General features: G+C 39.9%; 1 protein-coding gene across 1 annotated transcript; it reads left to right on the top strand.

The window, feature by feature from the left end:
* Nucleotides 1-1,541: 1,541 nt before the first annotated feature.
* On the top strand, nt 1,542-12,204 carry LOC108697994 (neuronal pentraxin-1). The gene is made up of 5 exons (XM_018228448.2): nt 1,542-2,618; nt 6,210-6,396; nt 6,870-7,117; nt 8,607-8,786; nt 10,297-12,204. Exons 1-5 carry the CDS (start codon nt 1,773-1,775, stop codon nt 10,504-10,506), a joined length of 1,671 nt encoding a protein of 556 aa, XP_018083937.2. The 5' UTR covers nt 1,542-1,772; the 3' UTR covers nt 10,507-12,204.
* The last annotated feature ends 7,301 nt before the right edge of the window (nt 12,205-19,505 follow it).

Genomic DNA, 19,505 nt, shown 5'->3' with positions numbered 1-19,505 from the left:
TTGATGCATTTTCGGCTTACAGGATATGATGTAAGTGACAGAAGATTGAGGAAGATGTAACTGCTTTATAGCACTTCTCCAGGTCTGAAGCGGCGAAGGCAAGGCTGCAGAGTAACGTCCATCGGGCAGAATGAAAAGTCGCCTGGCGATAGAGTGCGAATGACCGCTAGCGATGGTCTGTTGACGCCTGCGCCTGTTAGTAAATTGGTGGCAATGCTGGCGAAAAGTCTCTAGCGTTAGCCACTTCGCTCTTTAGAAAATTTACCCCAAGTGAGAGTAGACATAGTGTTCCCAGCGGGAATCCCACCAGCAAGGGTTTAAGAGGAAAGGCTAGATCCAGATTCAGGAGGGGTTCCTGTGAGCGTGAGTCTCCCCTGACAGTGTGCTGTTACGGGCAATGTTCTGCAAAAGGCTGGGCGATTGAGCCTTGTGAATTGCTCCTGTTCTAACGAGGGCCATGACAAATAAAGAGAATGTGATTAAACTGCAACTCTCTGAACTGTTTGTTTCACTGAAAGTTTCCCCCACACAATAGGTCAATGGTACATCAAGGGTTAACATAGGTACGGCACAAGAGATATTTGCCCCCTTTACACATATCTAATACATAATAATGTGTTAGTGTAACTGACTCTGCGCCAGGAACTTGATTTCTTTCTCCCTCTCAGATCTCTCTCTCGTATCTCTCTCTATTTCTCTTGTATCGCTCTTGTATCTCTGTCTCTCATATCTCCCTCTTTCCTCCCTCTCTCCCTCTTTCCTCTCTCTCTCTCTCTCTCTCTCTCTCTCTCTCTCTCTCTCTCTCTCTCTCTATATATATATATATACTGTATAAAAAAAGGAAGGAATAAAGAGCTCCCTCAAGTGGCCATGAGTTGTTGGAATACTTGGTTAGCGTTTATTTAGCAACAGTTTTGGAACAATACCGACTTTCTAGGTCTTAGCTATCTAGCTATCTAGTTTTAACAGATTGTCAATTGCAGTACCACTTCTTACCTGTTCTTGCTATTTTTATTTCAGGACAGAACCGTAGTTCTTATGGTGCTACAGATCAAACATGGATATGTTTTTTTAATACACATGTGTACATAGTAGCCTGTGTAACCCCTTAATTTGTCAAATAATAATTGTCAATATTTAACAGCAATGTGTTTGAATTTTTATTCCCTTTTTTTAGCCCTGTTGATCATTGTCCAAAAAAGCAGTTTTCCCTCTCAGTCAGTATAAATGTATTTTTCCCCCCAGAATAAATATTTTTCCAGTTTGACAAGTATTTGTTTGTCAATTTTGACTATTTAATTAGGGTTCTATAATCTGCCGACAGTTTGCCATATAAAATATGTAATAAATTGAATGGGGGGAATGGATTGAACTGACTGCCTGGTTAGTTTACCAGGACTTAATCTCTTTAAAGTTTTCCCGAGTTTATTAGCTATGTTTAATATAAGCCTATGATCTGCTCTGGTTACAAGTAGGGCACACAGACAGGAGGTAGGGCCTCCCAGGGATTAAAGAACATTAGCCTGGGACCTAATGCCCATCCAGACCAGGTTGCTGGAGTAAAGGAGAGGAGGGACAGCATCAGAAGAGGATTTGATAATTACACTGGGAGGGTGACATTAAAAACAAACCAAAGCAGATTTAGGAATCCTTTGAAAGCCTTGTCTGCTAAGAAGGACGACTAAAACAGCGGAAGGAAGAGAGGGAGGCAGAAAGGAACTGCAAAATCTGCTCTGACAATTCAAGACGTTTCATAAGATTTTAATATTAATATGAAGCTTTTCTTAGGATTCCTGGCTGTATACCTTTTTCTGGTGCATGCTTCCCTGGGGGAGCACTCTATTCCAAAATTTGTTTGCACCCCAATGCCTTTAGATATGGACTGCCATTCAAACACGCAACGTCACAGTAGCAGTGGGCATTGGATGGGCATGCAAGAGGAATCTAAAGAAACTATCCTGCATCTTCGTGAGACAGTGGTACACCAAAAGGAGACTATCTTGGATCAGAGGGAGACGATTAGGGAACTGACTGTAAAAGTGAGCCGATGTGAAGGCTACCCTCTTGGTAGGGGACATGAAGAGAGTTATGGTCATTCTTTGGAGCATGGACGTGATAGGGATCATGGGTATGAAGACAGCTATGGGCATGATAAAGATCATGGACAGAAAAGGGAACATGGACATGAGTGGGAAGAAGGTCATGACAGAGACCATGGCCATGAAAGAGATCATGGGCATGACAGGGATCACGGGCATGACAGGGATCAAGGGCATGACAGGGACCATGGGCATGAGAAAGAGTTAGAGTTGGGACACAAAAGAGAGCATGGGCATGAATGGGAAGAAAGACATGACAGGGACTATGGGCATGAACGAGAGGCTAGCCATGAGAGGGATCATCTTCATGGCCATGAGGATGTTCATGGTCATGGTAGAGATCATGAGTACCATCATCTCACCCACCGTGAGTTTCGTGAGCAACCAGCATATGATTCCTACCGCAAGGCCAGTGGTCTACCAAACACTATGGACGATCCTCCACAAGTAACACCACCAAGTATTCAACGAATGGAGAGAATGCTGGAGTCTTTAAAGGAAAGACTGGAACATCTACAGGTAACTGCTGAGGCACTGGTCAAGCTACACCTTGCTGCTTAACCACTAGGAAACTTTTGCTTCTAGAATTGCATGTGATCAAAGCATTTACATGCATATATGAGTGGATGAATTTGTGTGTATCAATGTGTGTGACAAAAAAAATCACCTTTGCCAGCACATGTAGAACATTGTTTATGTATTCAAGGCCCATACAAAATATAAGTAGGAACAAAAACAGCAAAAATTCTTAGTATTTATTCATATGTATCCTAGGTAGTGATCATAAAGGTAGAGTTCGAAATCCAGGTTGGTTTTTATATAACAGACAGGTGAGAGTAACAATAGTGTTATTTCCTGCTTCACACCTTCCAAGTACAGGTATGGGACCTATTATTCAGAATGCTCGCCACCTGGGGCTTTCTGGATAACTGATCTTTCTGTAATTTGGATCCTCATACCATAAGTCTACTAGAAACATTAAATAAACCCAATAGGCTGGTTTTGCTTCCAATAAGGACCCAACAATTGGATCGCCGGTGGTAAAATCTTCTGAAGTCACCCAAAGTTGCTCTAAGTGGAAACTTTGGGCAACTTCGGAAGACTGAGACGACACATGGGTCTTACCACCAGCGATTTACTTCATTGCCAGTGAGAAAGCATTTGGATGAGATTAGTCGGCCGCAGAAGAGGAGATTTGTCACGGGGTGACTTCTCTGACCCAAAGTTTTAATCACCAGCTGCCTTTTTCCATGAAGAAACTTTGTTTGATGCCCTTCCTTTTTCAAAAGATATTTTAAAACTGTCATGTGAATGCTAATTTCACTGGAAATTTGGGTAAAAACCACATTCTTCATGCATTTCCTAAAAACATGGATTTTACCAACTTCTAGAAAAGAATAATATTTGTACTCAATATATAGAAATAGTCTCACAGATATTGGAAAGTCCAGTGCTTTAATAAGGAATGGAAATAATTTGTAATGTCAATTACAAATTTTTTTGTAGTCGAAGTAAAATCGTTCGAATTGTTCGATTTTACTTCTACCGAAAAACGGTCAGATTCGTATATACTCGAGGCATATCCATTCAATGGTCGAATTTCGAAGTATATTTCACTTCGAAATTCGATCTTTGATAAATCTGCCCCATAATGTCCTTTTTTTATGTAATCAGCCCTTGCTACAAGCATCAAATTGGAAAACTTTGGTGACACAGTAGGCATTAAATGCCTGTAATACCACCTATAAGACTCACCCTCTACAGAGCTCTACAGGATTAAAGTAAAGGTAAAAATTAAACATGCCTTTAAGAAAAGTGTACAACTTCACTACAAGTGCAAAATAACCCGAAAACCAACACACAACCTCTTAAACTGCCATCACTAGAACTTCCCTTCAAAGGCGTGGTTCACCTTTAAGTTCACTTTTAGTATGAGATTAATTTAGAATGGCTTATTCTACGCAATTTTCAGTTGGGCTGCTTTTTTCCTTTTTTACCGTTTTTGAATTATTTACCTTCTTCTTTGGACTTTTCCCAACTTTCAACTAGGGGGTCACTGACCCCATCTAAAAAAATGAATGCTCTGTAAGGCTACACATTAAGGGGCAGATTTATTAAATGTCGAATTTGAAGCTATGTTAATTTTTTTTAACTCTAATAAATTTGAATGCACTCACAATTTGAATGGGAGGTGATTTATGAAAAAACTTGAACGTCTGATATTCAATCGAATATGAAAAAAATAAACAAACTCGAATGTCAGGAAGGCAATTGACATCTGCAAATGGTTCAACGGAACTCGGGCAGGTTTTAGATGTGATAAATCTCATATTCAAATTCGAACAAATTTGTGAGTTTTGACCCAAAACTATTTTGAAAATTCAAATTTGACATTACCATTCAAACCTTAATAAATCTGCCCCTTATTGTTATCGCTCCTAGGGATGAATTTTTTCGCCATGTTTCGCCGCAAAAATGACGCCCATAGACTTGTATGGCGTCGTACGTCAAAAAAAATTTGCCGTACAACAAAAAAATTTGGACGCCCATAGACTTTAATGGGCGTCGGCGACATTTCGCTTGCAGCGAATTTTGGGCAAATCGAAACGGGTCAAATTCGCCCATCCCTACTCCCTATATCATAATAAAAATGTATTTAAAGAGCAACCCCTTTAATTCCCTTTAACCTTTGTTTTTTGTTTCTCCTCTATCCTCTGATTACCCTTTGATAAGGACTAGTCTTTGTACACTCATTTAGCGCTTTTGACATCGTACATATCTGGAATCAGCGTCTCTGCCAGGTCATGTAAACATGACCTGCAAATCAGTAGTTACAAGTATTATTATTGTGATAAGGACACATAAAGCAGTAGCATCAGTAGCAAGTTACCTTTGTAATTCATTATTACAAATAAAAATAAAATCACAAGAACCCTTGGAGACAGGGGGGGTTCAGGCATGTAGTAAATTTAATAGCAAAATTTGCAATTCTTTAAAACAGCCCTGAATAAAAATGTAATAAAAAATATCATACAGGTATGGGAACGTTATCTGTAAACCTGTTATCCAGAAATCTCCAAATTACAGAAAGGCATCTCCCATAGACTCCATTTTATCTAAAGAATCCAAATTATTATTTTTCCCTTTTTCTCTGTAATAATAAAACAGCAGCTTGTACTTGATCCAAATTAAGATATAATGAATCCTTATTGGAAGCAAAACCAGCCTATTGGGTTTATTTAATGTTTTCATGATTTTCAAGTAGACGTAAGGTATGAAGTTCCATTCTCTGGAAAAACCCCAGGTCCCAAGCATTCTGGATAACAGGTCCCACACATGTACATTTTTTAAAACATATTACTGTAATTTATAAACCTATACGGTTTCTTTTTTAATTTGCCTTGTTTTTTAGTTTAGTCTTTGGATTCCTTGTAACTTGCATCTTGGAGTTTGAAAGTGAGAACAGAAATGAGACAAAGCTGGGAATAACCTGACTACAAGGTATAAAGTAATGGTCAATTTAAAGACTACAGTAGGGAATAGACAAGTATAATGTGCAACTTGGTGGAACTAAAATGACAAGGCAACAATAGGCAATAAAGAAGGATAACGTGTAACTCAAAACACAAGGCAATAAAGGTTGAATGCAAATTTATGGAACTAAAAACATAAGGCAACTGTAGCTAATAGAGATGGATATTATGCAACTTGGAGGAACTCAAAACACAAGTCTGCAGTAGTCAATATAGTGGCATAACATGCAACTTGGTATAATTTTAAGCACAAGGCTACAGTAGGCAATACAGATTGATAAAATGCCGCTAGGTGAGACTCAAAACACAAGGCTATAGCAGTCAATCAATGTCTTAAACATATTGATAATGGGTTGAGTGCAAAGGACCTCATGTATTTGTCTATAGTAGTCAATATAGTGGTACAACTTGGTGTAACATAAAACACAGGGCAACAGTAGACAATAGATAGAGAAATTATTCAGGCAAGAGTAGCTGAGTTCTTTTAAACAGGTCTGGGAACGTCAAAGTGACTTCATCCTCATCTTTTACAACAGGGGTTACATGATTTGTTGAAACATATTCTTCTGTATTGCAGGTCAACAGGAACTCTTCATTATTCTCAACATCTCTCAGAGACACACTACAGAAAAAGATCAGCATCTTGGAACACCAAATCCTTGAGAAGCACAATAATACTGAGCATCATGACAAAGAACATGAGCAGACCCATGAAGACCCAGTAAGACATAATCTGGATTCCACCATATCAGGAATTGAGAAAGGTAAACCATCAGGCCCCTCTATATCCAGCCCCCCCTAAAGCTCATAGCTAGGTATAGAGATATAAAAAGATTACTGTTTCAGCCATCATGATATAGTTGATATAGAAATTCCTAGGGCAGCAAATAAATATGTTACCCTACTTGACCTTCAAGCTTGAGTCATTGATATTCCCAAGAAATGACAATGAAGACCATACACTTCAACGCCAACTTCAAGTGCTGAGAGCTACAGTATTTCACATCTATTTTTTTAACAGACAGAAATATCAAACATGAATTTCTATTTTAAAGACTGTCACACAAAGATAAAGAAACCTCATAGCTTAAATATTAACTTAACTTCAATAACTATGGCTTAATAGTGATAATAAACAAAGACTTTATATACTTAGACATTTACTGACACTATTCAAAGTTCTGGGTGGACCTACTTATTTTAATGTTCTTTTTATCTTTGGCTCTTGTTTCTACAGGAATTAAATCGGATAAGCAGTTGAATGATTTTAGGGTCAGTTTTCCACTCAGAACAAGCTACATGTACACCAAGGTGAAAAGGACCCTACATCATGACATTTTTGCCTTTACCATCTGCTTGTGGCTGAAATCAAATTCATCTCCTGGAGTTGGAACACCCTTCTCATACTCTGTTCCTGGTCAGGCCAATGAGGTGGTGCTGATTGAATGGGGGAACAATCCCATGGAATTGCTAATTAATGACAAGGTAAACTCAGTTGTATCAAGCCTATCTATTGTCTTAGGTTGACCAGAGGTAGGTCAACATTTTGGCAACCCTTTGGTGGACCAAATTGGCTGATCATTCACCCCCAAGCCAAAAGACCATATTGTGGCTTTTGTGCAGATCTGGCACTCTCATGCATGACCTGATGTGATTCCCTGGCAATAGTCATTAAATGTAGTGCACTATTTGTAGTCAATATAAATATGGCTGCTATTGCTTGTGTTCAGATTGAACAAGAGAACGCTCGGGTATGTGATGCTGGTACAAAGTCCAAATTGGCCAACATGTAACAGCATAATATGATCCAAACTACATTAATTCTATTCAGAAGAATACAGATCTTGGTAATTTTGGCCAATTATAACATCAGCACATGTCATATAAAGAATAACTAGGCCTCCCACCTGATTTAACCATTGTATTGACCAGTTTGGCTACAGGTGATGTCCAAGGCAAATGTTGTCCAAGGATCTTCCCTTTTAGTTGTTGGGTGGAATAGGTGCATTTTGTATCAGAATCCAACTTAAACTCAACCATTGTAAACAATATGCCAGGTAATAATCTTTAGCCGTGTTGCAAGTCTGTGGAGGTTTGTATGTTTTGAAAAAAATCTGAATGCATATGTCCCTATGTGAAGACAATAAGGGGCAGATTTATCAAGGGTCGAATTGAAAATTCATAGTATTTCAAGCTATTTTTGTGTACTTCAACTATTGAATAGGCCAAAATTTGTTTCGAATTTGAAAAATATTAGACTATTCTAAGACTATTCTTTATCATGTACCATCTCTTTAAAACTTCAACTTCTACCATTTGCCATCTAAAACCTGCCGAATTGCTGTTTTAGCCTATGGGGGACCTCCTAGAACCTATTTGGAGTCATTTAGTGGACTTAAAAAAATCTAAGTTTTTTGGGGCAAATCCTTCTATTTGAATCGAATGCGCTAAAACTTCAATTAGAACAATTCAAATACCGCCTATTCACCAGAAGTTAAAAACGTTGATTTTTTTAAATACATTTTGATTTTTCTTTTTTTATTCGAATTTTGAAGTTATGGGAGTTCAAAAAAACCCCCATTACTTCGAAATTCGACCCTTGATAAATCTGTCCCTAAGAGTTGTAGATCAAGATTAGTAAACAGAAAAAAACCTAAATTAAATATTTGGCCTGGAGAAATTCATACCTGATGACCTAGGGATAAATTTAGCATTTAAGATCAGTTACAGATCCTTAACCGACCCACAGGTTTTTGTGAGATATATAAAACGATTTCCAGCATGAAGGATTATTCTACTAGGAAGTAGAGTATCAGTCTTAAGCCAATACACTATGTGTTACGGTGATGGTCTCTCTGCTGGGCTTTACTTGAAGTATTTAAATCAAGGTAAATCCATAATGCTTAACAAATGAGATTACAGTTCCAGTTTCCTTTTTATCTTTATCCTTTTACCTCAACGTTAATTTACTTAGGCTACTACTCTTCCACTTGCAATAAATGATGCAAAATGGCACCATATTTGCATCACTTGGTCAAGCAGAGATGGAATTTGGGAGGCTTTTCTGGATGGTGTGAAGAGGGGAACTGGTGAGAACCTTGCAGCCTGGCACACCGTTAAACCTGGCGGAGTCTTCATCCTTGGACAGGAACAGGTAAGGCTCCCTTTTTTTTATAAATAGAGGTACTACTCATGATAAATAGCATTTTAAGGAACATGTTCACTGCACTATCTATCTATCTATCTATCTATCTATCTATCTATCATCTATCTATCAATAAGTCTATCTAAGGGTTAGGTTTCAGGCAGGCCTGGATTTGTGGAAAGGCCACCTAGGCCCAGGCCTAGGGTGGCAGGATTTTAGGGGGGGCGGCATGCTACCCAACCACACCCACATTGGTTCAAAAACACTGGGAATGCGTTGGAGATACAATCATTTTTAAAATTTCCCCATTGATAATGAAAATTTGCACGAATAAAGGGGAGAGGACAGGGGCGATGAACGGCAGTGGGCCTAGGGGCGCCCACTATGTAAATCCGGCCCTGGTTTCAGGTGTAAAATACAAACTTTCAGAAGGGCTTGTGAAGAAAATATTGACTATTCAACCAACTTTCTCTTAGTTGATCAAGCCATCCTTGATTGCATCAGACAGCTCTTCATTACTGTACCTTGGGGCTTCTCCTTAATAGCTATGGTCTGGTCTGGGAAATAGTTACATGAACCAGAAGGAAGGAAGGAATAGTGCCAGCTGTAGAAAGAATTCTTGGTTACCTACCTCACTTGGGACAGATCATCAGAAATTATGAATCAGTTATAATTAGCCGCTACTGGCTAATTCCTACTTACTCAAGTGAGACAATTCCTAACATCTGTCCAGTTACCAGTTGCCTGGAGCAGAAATGGACAACCTTAGGTGCACAATATGTTGCATAATATCTATGTCAGAGCATCTTATCATCACCATGACCTTAAAATGCAGAGCTTTGTGTCTGGGAGCCGGGATGCTCCCACCATGGAGGTTGTCATGATCTAGGAGGAAGCCCACTGTGGGATCAAAAGTCGCGGTGTCCAAAGGGTTTATCAAAAGGATTATCAGAGTCCAGGCAAGAGTTCAAGGGCAGGCAGATAACAAGCAAAATCCAAAGTCTAGGCAAGGGGTCAGGCAACAATCAGGAACAAGATACAGCCAAAAGTAGCTCACATGAAACCCAGGAAACACACAGTAATGAATCCTAAACTTGGGCGCCATTCTGGCGTCTTGGTAGTGTTTTTATATTTGAATTTGGCGCCATAGTGACGTCATTGGCGTCCTTACGCCGACGTCGACGCCGGCGCCTCTACCGACGTGGCGGCCATGGGTGCGGCCATTTTGGGAGAGACGCCGGCAGAGGAGGACACGCCGCCCGGAGCTCCTGGAACTGCTCCGGGCGGCAATCGTGACACTTTGTGGTTCTGGAATACTCTACAAAATTAGAAGGGTAGGATATTGCCTTTCCTTGTTTAAATGTACTGGACTCCTTCCAAATACAATGTTTTATATGGAGCTTGAAGAAAGGAAGGAATAAAATGTGAAAGGTCTGTTAAGCAGATAGAGAGTACAGGTTTCTTCATAATAAACATATAATGATAAGTGTTGAAAGAATGTCTCTCCTTCTGTTATTAGGACACATTGGGAGGAAGATTTGATGCCACACAGGCATTTGTGGGTGAGATTTCTGACTTTAACATGTGGAGTGACATCATGACACCTGGTGACATCTTCAAGTTGGCCAGCTGCTCATCTCACGCCACTGGTGATGTCATAGAATGGGCAGAGTCTTCCATGGAGCTCCATGGGGGTGTGACTAAACTTCCATTTAACACTTGCCATTGACATGAGGAGTCCCTCCAGCAGCAGCATTCTCTCTTCCAGAACCCCAACATGAAATGGGCTCCCGACACCACCCCAAAGGCTACTGCTTTTGCCGGAGCAGACCAGCTTTCTGTGTCGCCATTTTTCTTACATTTTTATGTCTATATTCAATTTATAATGCATTGTTGGATTTAATGCACTTTTATTTGAGTGGGAAGAATAGTCATTGCTTTACTACATGATAAATCCAGGGTCTGGTATCTCAATTTCCAAAAATCCTTGAAGTAAAACCAGGTGTATGAAGAATGCAACCCAAGACAGGGCCCATAAATTTGACTTGTTTCTGTGCACGGATAAAGACTTGTAGACTGTAGAATGCTGGTCACTCTACCCAGGTTAAGAAGATGGGTTTTCAAATGGGTACACTAGTTTGGGTTACTACACTACTCAGGATTCTTAAATTGATACAATATTCAATTCACAGTCAATTTCGATTTAACATATTTTTGCATTCCCCAAAAATTGTCTAACGTCTTCCATGTAATGGGCATGTTTTAATAAAGAGATGATATTTCAAAATGAAGTCAATGCAACCCTTGTAGGAATGGACTGGACTACCAGAAGATCTCCAAGTGGACCCTAACCCCAGTGGGCCCCAGCCAAGGACAATTTCCAATGACCCTTTCTTATTTCTACCATAGGTATACAAAACACATATTACACTGTCTTTATTAATTGGTGTGAGAGTGGACCCTCAATGGCAGTTTTTTTATGGTGGGCCCAAGGAGGCCCAATCCAACACAAAACCCTTGTAAATTTCAAGGGCCATAACAATGTCTTTCATGGGCCATAACAATGCCGATCTGCTGATGTCCCAAAGCCACAAAAAGACTCAAATTGACGAAAAGAGCCGATCTCGATACCCTGAAGCCGCAAAATAACCCGAAGTGACGAAAAGAGCGGAACCTGAAATCCTGAAGCCACGAGTTCAGTTCTACTGAACACCAATGTGTGTGTTTTTGTTTTTTTTTAAAGCCCTAGCCACCAATATATTATTTTAATACTTTACAGGCCCCTGCCACCAATTTTTTTAAAAAATATTTTTTAGGGCCTTTAGGGTGGTTACCTTTTTTAGCCCTGATGTCTGTGTGGTCTTTTAACTGTGGGGTGGGCGGGATCAGGGGATTGTACGAGGCCCCATGATTTCTAATGGCGACTCTGTGTTCATCTGACCAAAAAAGCATGTGGGTGATTCCCATGGACAATTTGAATTTTTTGTATATGACAAATCTCTAAGCTGCTTTTTACACAGCTTTATAAATATTCTCCTAGGTGTTGAACTGCAGCTCCCTCCATCCTTGTTCACGGAGTTGTAGGAATTCAAACTGAATGCCACTGATTAAGCGACTGTAAATATTTGGTGTGGTTTACATAGTTCATGTAGTGCCTATAATCCTTGTTCTCTTCTGTCTTTATACAATTTAATTTGCTATATTTGTGATTTTCTGGGGTTTGATACAGAACATTGATTTCATAGCATCTGACAGTGATATAAGTCGACTGCAAATGCCGCAAAGTGGAGGCTCCTACCCATTTGTACATACTGACTATCCTATTATCTGTGTGGATTTTGCTTTACTCTGTGTCTTCTTTGTACTTTAGTAACTTGTATTAATGTTTTTGCAGAATGCATATAAATTGCTACTTTCTTGCACTTTCTATTTGAACTCTCAAGTGAACTCTCTGGACAATAAACTAAAAAAGGGAAGTAACAAACACAAACATTATTTACACAAAAGCAACATTTCCCTTTTTAAAATTCACTCCTGATGTAGTTTGGATTGTAATATTTAACTTGTTCATTAATGACTTAGGGGAGGGTGTTGTAAGTAATGTATCAGTGTTTGCAGATGACACAAAACTATCAGCCCAATTAATTCCATCCAGGATGTGGCACTTGCAACAGGATCTTGACAAACTGGCAATCTGGGCAGCTAAGTGGCAAATGAGATTCAATGTTGATAAATGTAAAGTCCTGCACCTGGGATGTAAAAATATCCATTATACCCTTAATGGGACTGCACTAGGCAAATCCATTATGGAAAAGGACCTTGGAGTCCTTGTAGATGATAAACTTGTCTGTAGCAAGCAATGCCAGTCAGCAGCATCAAGGGCAAATAAGGTCTTGAGTTGTATTAAAAGGGGCATAGAGTCACGGGAGGAGGGGGTCATTCTTCCACTGTATAGAGCACTGGTAAGGCCCCATCTAGAATATGCCGTACAGTTTTTGTCTCCATCACTCAAACAGGACATTATTGTATTAGAGAGGGTACAGAGAAGGGCAACTAAGCTGGTAAAAGGTATTGAAAATCTTAGCTATGAGGAAAGACTGGCCAAATTGGGGATGTTCACGCTGGAGAAGAGGCGCTTAAGGGGTGATATGATAACTATGTATAAATATACAAGGGGATCATATAATAATCTCTCTAATGCTTTATTTACCAGTAGCTCCTTCCAGATGAAACAAGGTCACCCATTCCGATTAGAAGAAAAGAGGTTCCGCCTAAATATTGGGAAGGGTTTTTTTTACAGTGAGAGCTGCGAAGATGTGGAATTGTCTCCCTGAATCAGTGGTACAGACTGATACATTAGATAGCTTTAAGAAGGGGTTGGATGGTGTTTAGCAAGTGAGGGAATACAGGGATATGGGAGATAGCTCATAGTACAAGTTGATCCAGGGACTTGTTTGTATATGACGAAAAAAAACACCAAAACATATTTAACTTTACAATCGCAAAATTTTATTAATAAATAACTTACCAAAACGCCGAAAAGGTGACAATCCATCATGCAGCGCTCGATTTCTCCTCCCTGGCTTTCTCCTATAGAAGGCAGGGAGGAGAATTCAAGCGCCGCACAATGGATTGTCACCCTGTCACCTTTTCTGCAGAGGAGCACAAGTGGAGTTTCGGTAAGTTATTTATTTATAAAGACTTTGCGATTTAAAATTTAAATATGTCTTGGTGTATTTTTTTTTTGTTATATACAAACAATTTTTTTTTTAAAAAAATTGATGTAACTGGTCCTTTAATAAGAAATTTGACTTTGTAGGTAAATGACTTGCAAGTATATTACCAGGGGCAGCTGGGAAATTGATAAAATGTCTAGCCCCATGTCAGATTTCAAAATTAAATATAAAAAAAATCTGTTTACTCTTTTGAGAAATGGATTTTTAGTGCAGAATTCTGCTGGAGCAGCACTATTAACTGATGTTTTCCGAGGACAGGATCACTTTAATAAATCTGCCCCTATATGCTTCACCAGCACTGCACTTTCGCAAAGCCAAGAACTCAGCACAATTACAGTATAAGGTCAAGTATCTGATGGGTTGCTGATGAGGTGCCACAGACACAGAAAATTAAATCTTTTATCACAGGATAAACTTTGGTATGAAGAATCCATCGTACATCCCATATGCTAGGCAATTATCCCAACTGTGGCTCAGGAGCAATATGGTGCTCACCAACCCCATGGATGTTGCTCCCGGCGGCCTCAAAGCAGGTGCTTATTTTTGAATTCCAGGCTTTAATTCAAGCTGTAGTTGTATACAAAAACAAGTGTACTGCCAAACAGAGCCTCCTGTAAGTTTCCAGTCCAATAAGAGTCTGCCAATGCCCAATCACAGCCTATATATGGCACCTCCGGGAACTTTTTGCATCTTATGTTGTTCTCCAACTTTTTTTCATATTTCAATGTAGCTCACAAGTAAAAAAAAAGTTGGGGATATCCATGCTAGGGGATGAAGGTCTAGACATGCTGGAATTAAGAATCTAGAGTCCACTGGGGTCAGTGTACCTGAAAGGTCCCCTAGTTTTGCCTAAATAGCCAACTGCATGGATAGTGTGATGTAGATAATGGCAGGCTTACAACCAGACATCATCCAAGCATAACTGGTATGTCCCACTCCCTTGAAATATCTGACCACAAATGCCGCATGCATCATATAAGCCAATAAATAACATGCTGAATGCATTCTAATCCCTTTTATAGTTACATAGTTACATTGTTAAGGTGGGTTGAAAAAAGACCATCAAATTCAACCCCTCCAAATGAAACACAGCACCCATACATATACACACTTACACAACCCCTCTATACACTCATATAAACTATATAGACCAGTGATCCCCAACCAGTAGCTCATGAGCAACATGTTGCTCTCCAACTCCTTGGATGTTGCTCCCAGTGATCTCAAAGCAGGAGCTAATTTTTGAATTCCAGGCTTGGAGGCAAGTTTTGGTTGCATAAAAACCATGTATATTGATGAACCACATAGGGGCTACCAAATGGCCAATCACAGCACTTATTTGGCACCCCAAGAACATTTTTCATGCTAGTGTTGCTCCCCAACTCCTTTAACTTCTCGATGTTGCTCACGGGTTCAGAAGATTGGGGATCCCTGATATAGACCAATATCTATATTAATTATGTAAAGGTATGGGATCCCTTATTCAGAAACCCATTATCCAGAAAGCTCGGAATTATCGAAAGGCCATCTCCCATAGACTCCATTTTATACAAATAATCAAAATTTTTCAAAATGTTTTCCTTTTTCTCTGTAATAATAAAACAGTGCCTTGTACTTGATCCAAACTAAGATATAATTCATTATTGGAAGCAAATCCAGCCTATTGGGGTTATTTAATGTTTCCATGATTTTCTAGTAGACTTAAAGTATGAAGATCCAAATTATGGAAAGATCCTTTATCCGGAAAACCTCAGGTCCCGATGAATTCTGGATAACAGGTCCCATATCTGTATTAAGGGCCACCAACAATATTTTTCTGGGCCCCCTACAAGTTACAAAAAAAACATTGGTGGCCAGAGACCGGTACATTTCTATTCTATGTGTACTGTATATTGTGAGTGGGTCCCTAAGCTCAGTAAGTGACAGCAGCACAGAGCATGTGCAGTGAATCAGCAGAAAAGAAGATGGGGAGCTACTGGGGCATCTTTGGAGACACAGATCTTTACTGCTAAAGGGTTGTGGTTGCCTTGGGCTGGTACAGAAGCACAAAACATAATGTACAACATTTCTAGCTACTTCTTTAGTTTAACTTTCCTTGTCCTTTAATGCTCTAATCTCTGTCTCTTGCTTCTCTGCTGAAAAACATTCACTGTAAAGTCCCCAAATCCTTGAATTGAAGAGCTGGGGTCCTGAGTTCTCTTCCAGCCTGGGCAATAACTGGAGTTTGTAAGTTCTCTCAATGTCCATCTGGGTTTCCTTCCATGTAGAAATAAGAGCACAGTTACTCCATGGAGGAAACCATACTTGGTAGGTCACTATAACACCTTAGCTCAGATGCATATGGATCTTTCCCTGCTTGTCTATGATCCTCAAATTGGGAACCCCCACGTCTATAAATTGTTTGTAAACTGTCAAACATTTCAATGGAGTTGAGGATTTGTTTGTGTCTCTGCCAATGAAGTGCATTTGGAACAATTTGACATTTGTAATGTTTCCTTCAGTTGACATTGCACTGGTGTCTAGCTGCATTAGTAAAGGTTTTGTACCCTAGATTGCAAGTCCTTTCTTCACCTTGGTGAAGTCTTCTCTCCATACAAGAATGGATAATGCCAGCAGTGCTCACTGTAGCCTTTACTTCCCACCACCCTGTTAACAGATCTTTGGGTTACTCTGTTGTTCTCCAAAAATGGGCCTGGATTGAGCCAATAGGATACAAGAAGCAGGGTGCCATTTCTAGGAGAGATTGCCAGTCTTGCCTCATGACTCTAGAAGTAAAATCCAGCAGGGATCGGATAGTATGAATCTTGTATATAATTTTACCTGACATTACTAAAAGCACTTCACTATAATGCATTGCTGCATTACATGTACATGTACAAAGTGCACCACTCCTGAGAAGTGGCTTAAGTGTTAAATACTGTATAAGTATAAAGTAACATTCTCAGAGATCTAGGGCAGCAAGTCACCTCGCCCAAACTGGCCTACTGTGCCCTTTTAATTCAAGTGTCACTTTAATTGACAGAAACATCCCTCATCTGGAAAACCACAGGTCCCAAGCATTCCGGATAACAGGTCCCAAGCATTCAGGATAACAGGTCCCATACCTGCTCTGTGGTTAATGACCCTTAAAACTCACCAGGTACTTGTGATTATGGGACTATGTTGGTAAGAAAACTGGCAACATTTCGGTCCACCTGCAAATATCTTTGTGTGTTTTTTTTAATCATATAGGTTTTTTTTAACTGTCAGCTCTAAGATTTGGACTTGACATTGGCTATGTGGCTGCTAAGGTGTAATTAACCTAGCAACAAGGCTGATAGGTAACCTGGCATAGGAAAAAGGATAAGTTACCCGTGATCTATGGCATACTCAATTGTGTTGTTTAACAGTACCCTTTCCCCTAAAGCAATACTGTATATCTCCAGAGCAGAGGGGTAGCATGTCAATGGGCTTTAGTTTTGGAATAAAAAATACATTTTAGAAAGGGATGAGAAAACAAGTCTGATTGTGCCCCAGGCAGTTCTCCTGTGCTGGAAATGACCGGAGGAGAGAGTTTCCTGTGAGTGAGCACTCATGGGGTATAGGACCTGTTATCCAGAATGCTCAGAACCGGGGTTCTTTCTGTAATTTGGATCTTCTGACATTAAGTCTACTAGAAAATCATGTAAATATTAAATAAACCCAATAGGCAGGTTTTGCTTCCAATAAGGATTAATTATATCTTAGTTGGGATCAAGTACAAGGTACTGTTTTATTATTACATAGAAAATGGAAATCATTTTTTGCATTATTTGAATAAAATGGAGTCTATGGGAGGCGACCTTCCTTTAATTCGGAGCTTTGTTGATAATTGGTTTCTGGATAACGGGTCCCATACCTGTACAGGGTTCTTGTGGAGGGCTGGAGTGGTAACAGCAGCTCTTTGCAAGATCAGCACCTATGGGATTTCATCCATTGTTGAAAACAAATCCCTTGGCTGATCAGCTCATTAGCAAGCGCATTAGTTCTGATGTCATTGAGTGACAGGGACAAGGTCAAGGCAAATGTACTGTACACTGTGGATTTCTCCGAAACATGCGTTGGTCCGATTCCTCAATACAGTTCATAAGCAGAAGAGAAATATTTACATACGACACACATATCTACATATGTACATATCTACACTCCCTTATAATACACCCAGCTTGTAGTGATGGGCAAATTTGTCCCGTTTCGATTCGCCACAAATTTCGTGAATTTCCAGTGAAATCTTGACGCCGCTGACAATTCACCGGTGTCAAAATAGGCACCGGTGTTAAAGTTGATGCCGGCGCCCATTAAAGTCAATGGGCGTCCATTTATTGTCGCTGGCGTCTAAATTCAGCGTCGGCGACAAAATGTTTTCGAAGCTGACGAATTTTCGCAGCAAATTCGCGAATTTATTCACCGGCGGTGAAACGGGCAAGTTCGCCAGCCGAATAAATTCGCCCATCACTACCAACTTGCATCAGGGATGCCCCGCCTAGCCCAAGGAATCCAATGAAAGCGAGTGTAGGACTGGTCTGACCAGGGATGACTTTGATGTAGTTGTTCAGCTTAAATATATTATAATATATGGATAAACAATCTCTGTTTTGTTTAAAGGGTAAGGCATTTTACATTTGTCATGATTTAGTTTTTATTACAAAATTACCCCGTGAACATTGCACTTAAATCATTTTACCATTAAAAATTTTATTCTTGAACCAATAAATATATATTTTTGATAGTTGTAATATTGGTGTGAAGGCGCCATCTCAGGTCATTTTGCCTGGTCATGTGATTTCAGAAAGAGCCAGTACTGCACTATGGAACTGCTTTCTGGCAGGCTGTTGTTTCTCCTACTCAATGTAACCGAAGGAGTTGCAGTGGGACATGGAATTTTATTATTGAGTGCTGTTCTTATATCTACCAGGGAGCTGTTATATGGTTACCTTCCCATTGTTCTGCTGATTGGCTGCTGGGGGGGGGGAAGAGAGGGAGCGTGACATCACTCCAACTTGCAGTCCAGCAGTAAAGCATGACTGAATTTTATCAGAGCACAAGTCACATCACTGGGGGCACCTGGAAACCCCATCTCTGATTTAAAAAACAAAAAAATCTGTTCTTTTGGAAAACAGATTTCAATTCAGGATTCTTCTGGCGTATTGTGAGAACTCACCCTGGTGGTCTAGTGGGGGTGCGATGGGGACGCCTGCCGTGTCCGTCTGCCGTGTCCGTCTTCTTGCGCTCCTGTGCACATACTGAATACTGAGTGGGGGAAACAAATTTTGCGACATACGCAATGATGTCACCTGCGCCGCTTCCTCAGACTTGGAAGTTAGCGGCTCGGGTGACATCATTGTGCAAGGCGCAAAATTCAAATATTTAAAGGCACAGGTAAGCAGTGACCTTGAGGTTTACTCTGGGTTTGGGAGACCAAACGTCACACGTATTTTGTTGAAAACATGTTTTCCTGCGACAGAATCCCTTTTAATACCTTAATGCATAAAAGGTCTTACAGGACAAGGAAAGTTAAACTAAAGAAGTAGCTAGAAATGTTGTACATGATGTTTTGTGCTTCTGTACCAGCCCAAGGCAACCACAGCCCTTTAGCAGTAAAGATCTGTGTCTCCAAAGATGCCCCAGTAGCTTCCCATCTTCTTTTCTGCTGATTCACTGCACATGCTCTGTGCTGCTGTCACTTACTGAGCTTAGGGAGCCACTCACAATATACAGTACACATAGAATAGAAATGTCACAATATAAGGCTGGTTAGTAATTAATACAGATAATTACTACATGGCAGCACAGAAACCAGTGCAATTATCAGAATTTAATAATCAGCCCTGTAGCATTAGCTTATATTACAGCCCAATGATTTTATCATTCTGATTTGGCTCAAATCTGGTTGCTCAAAGAGCTTAAAGGGCATGTAAAGTCTAAAATAGAATAAGGCTAGAAATGCTGTATTTTGTATACTAAATATAAACAT

The sequence above is a fragment of the Xenopus laevis genome, chromosome 7S, assembly GCF_017654675.1.
Source record: "Xenopus laevis strain J_2021 chromosome 7S, Xenopus_laevis_v10.1, whole genome shotgun sequence".
Taxonomy (NCBI): domain Eukaryota; kingdom Metazoa; phylum Chordata; class Amphibia; order Anura; family Pipidae; genus Xenopus; species Xenopus laevis.
The sequence above is the reverse complement of the archived record's forward strand: the minus strand, read 5'-3'. Positions and strand labels throughout refer to the sequence as shown.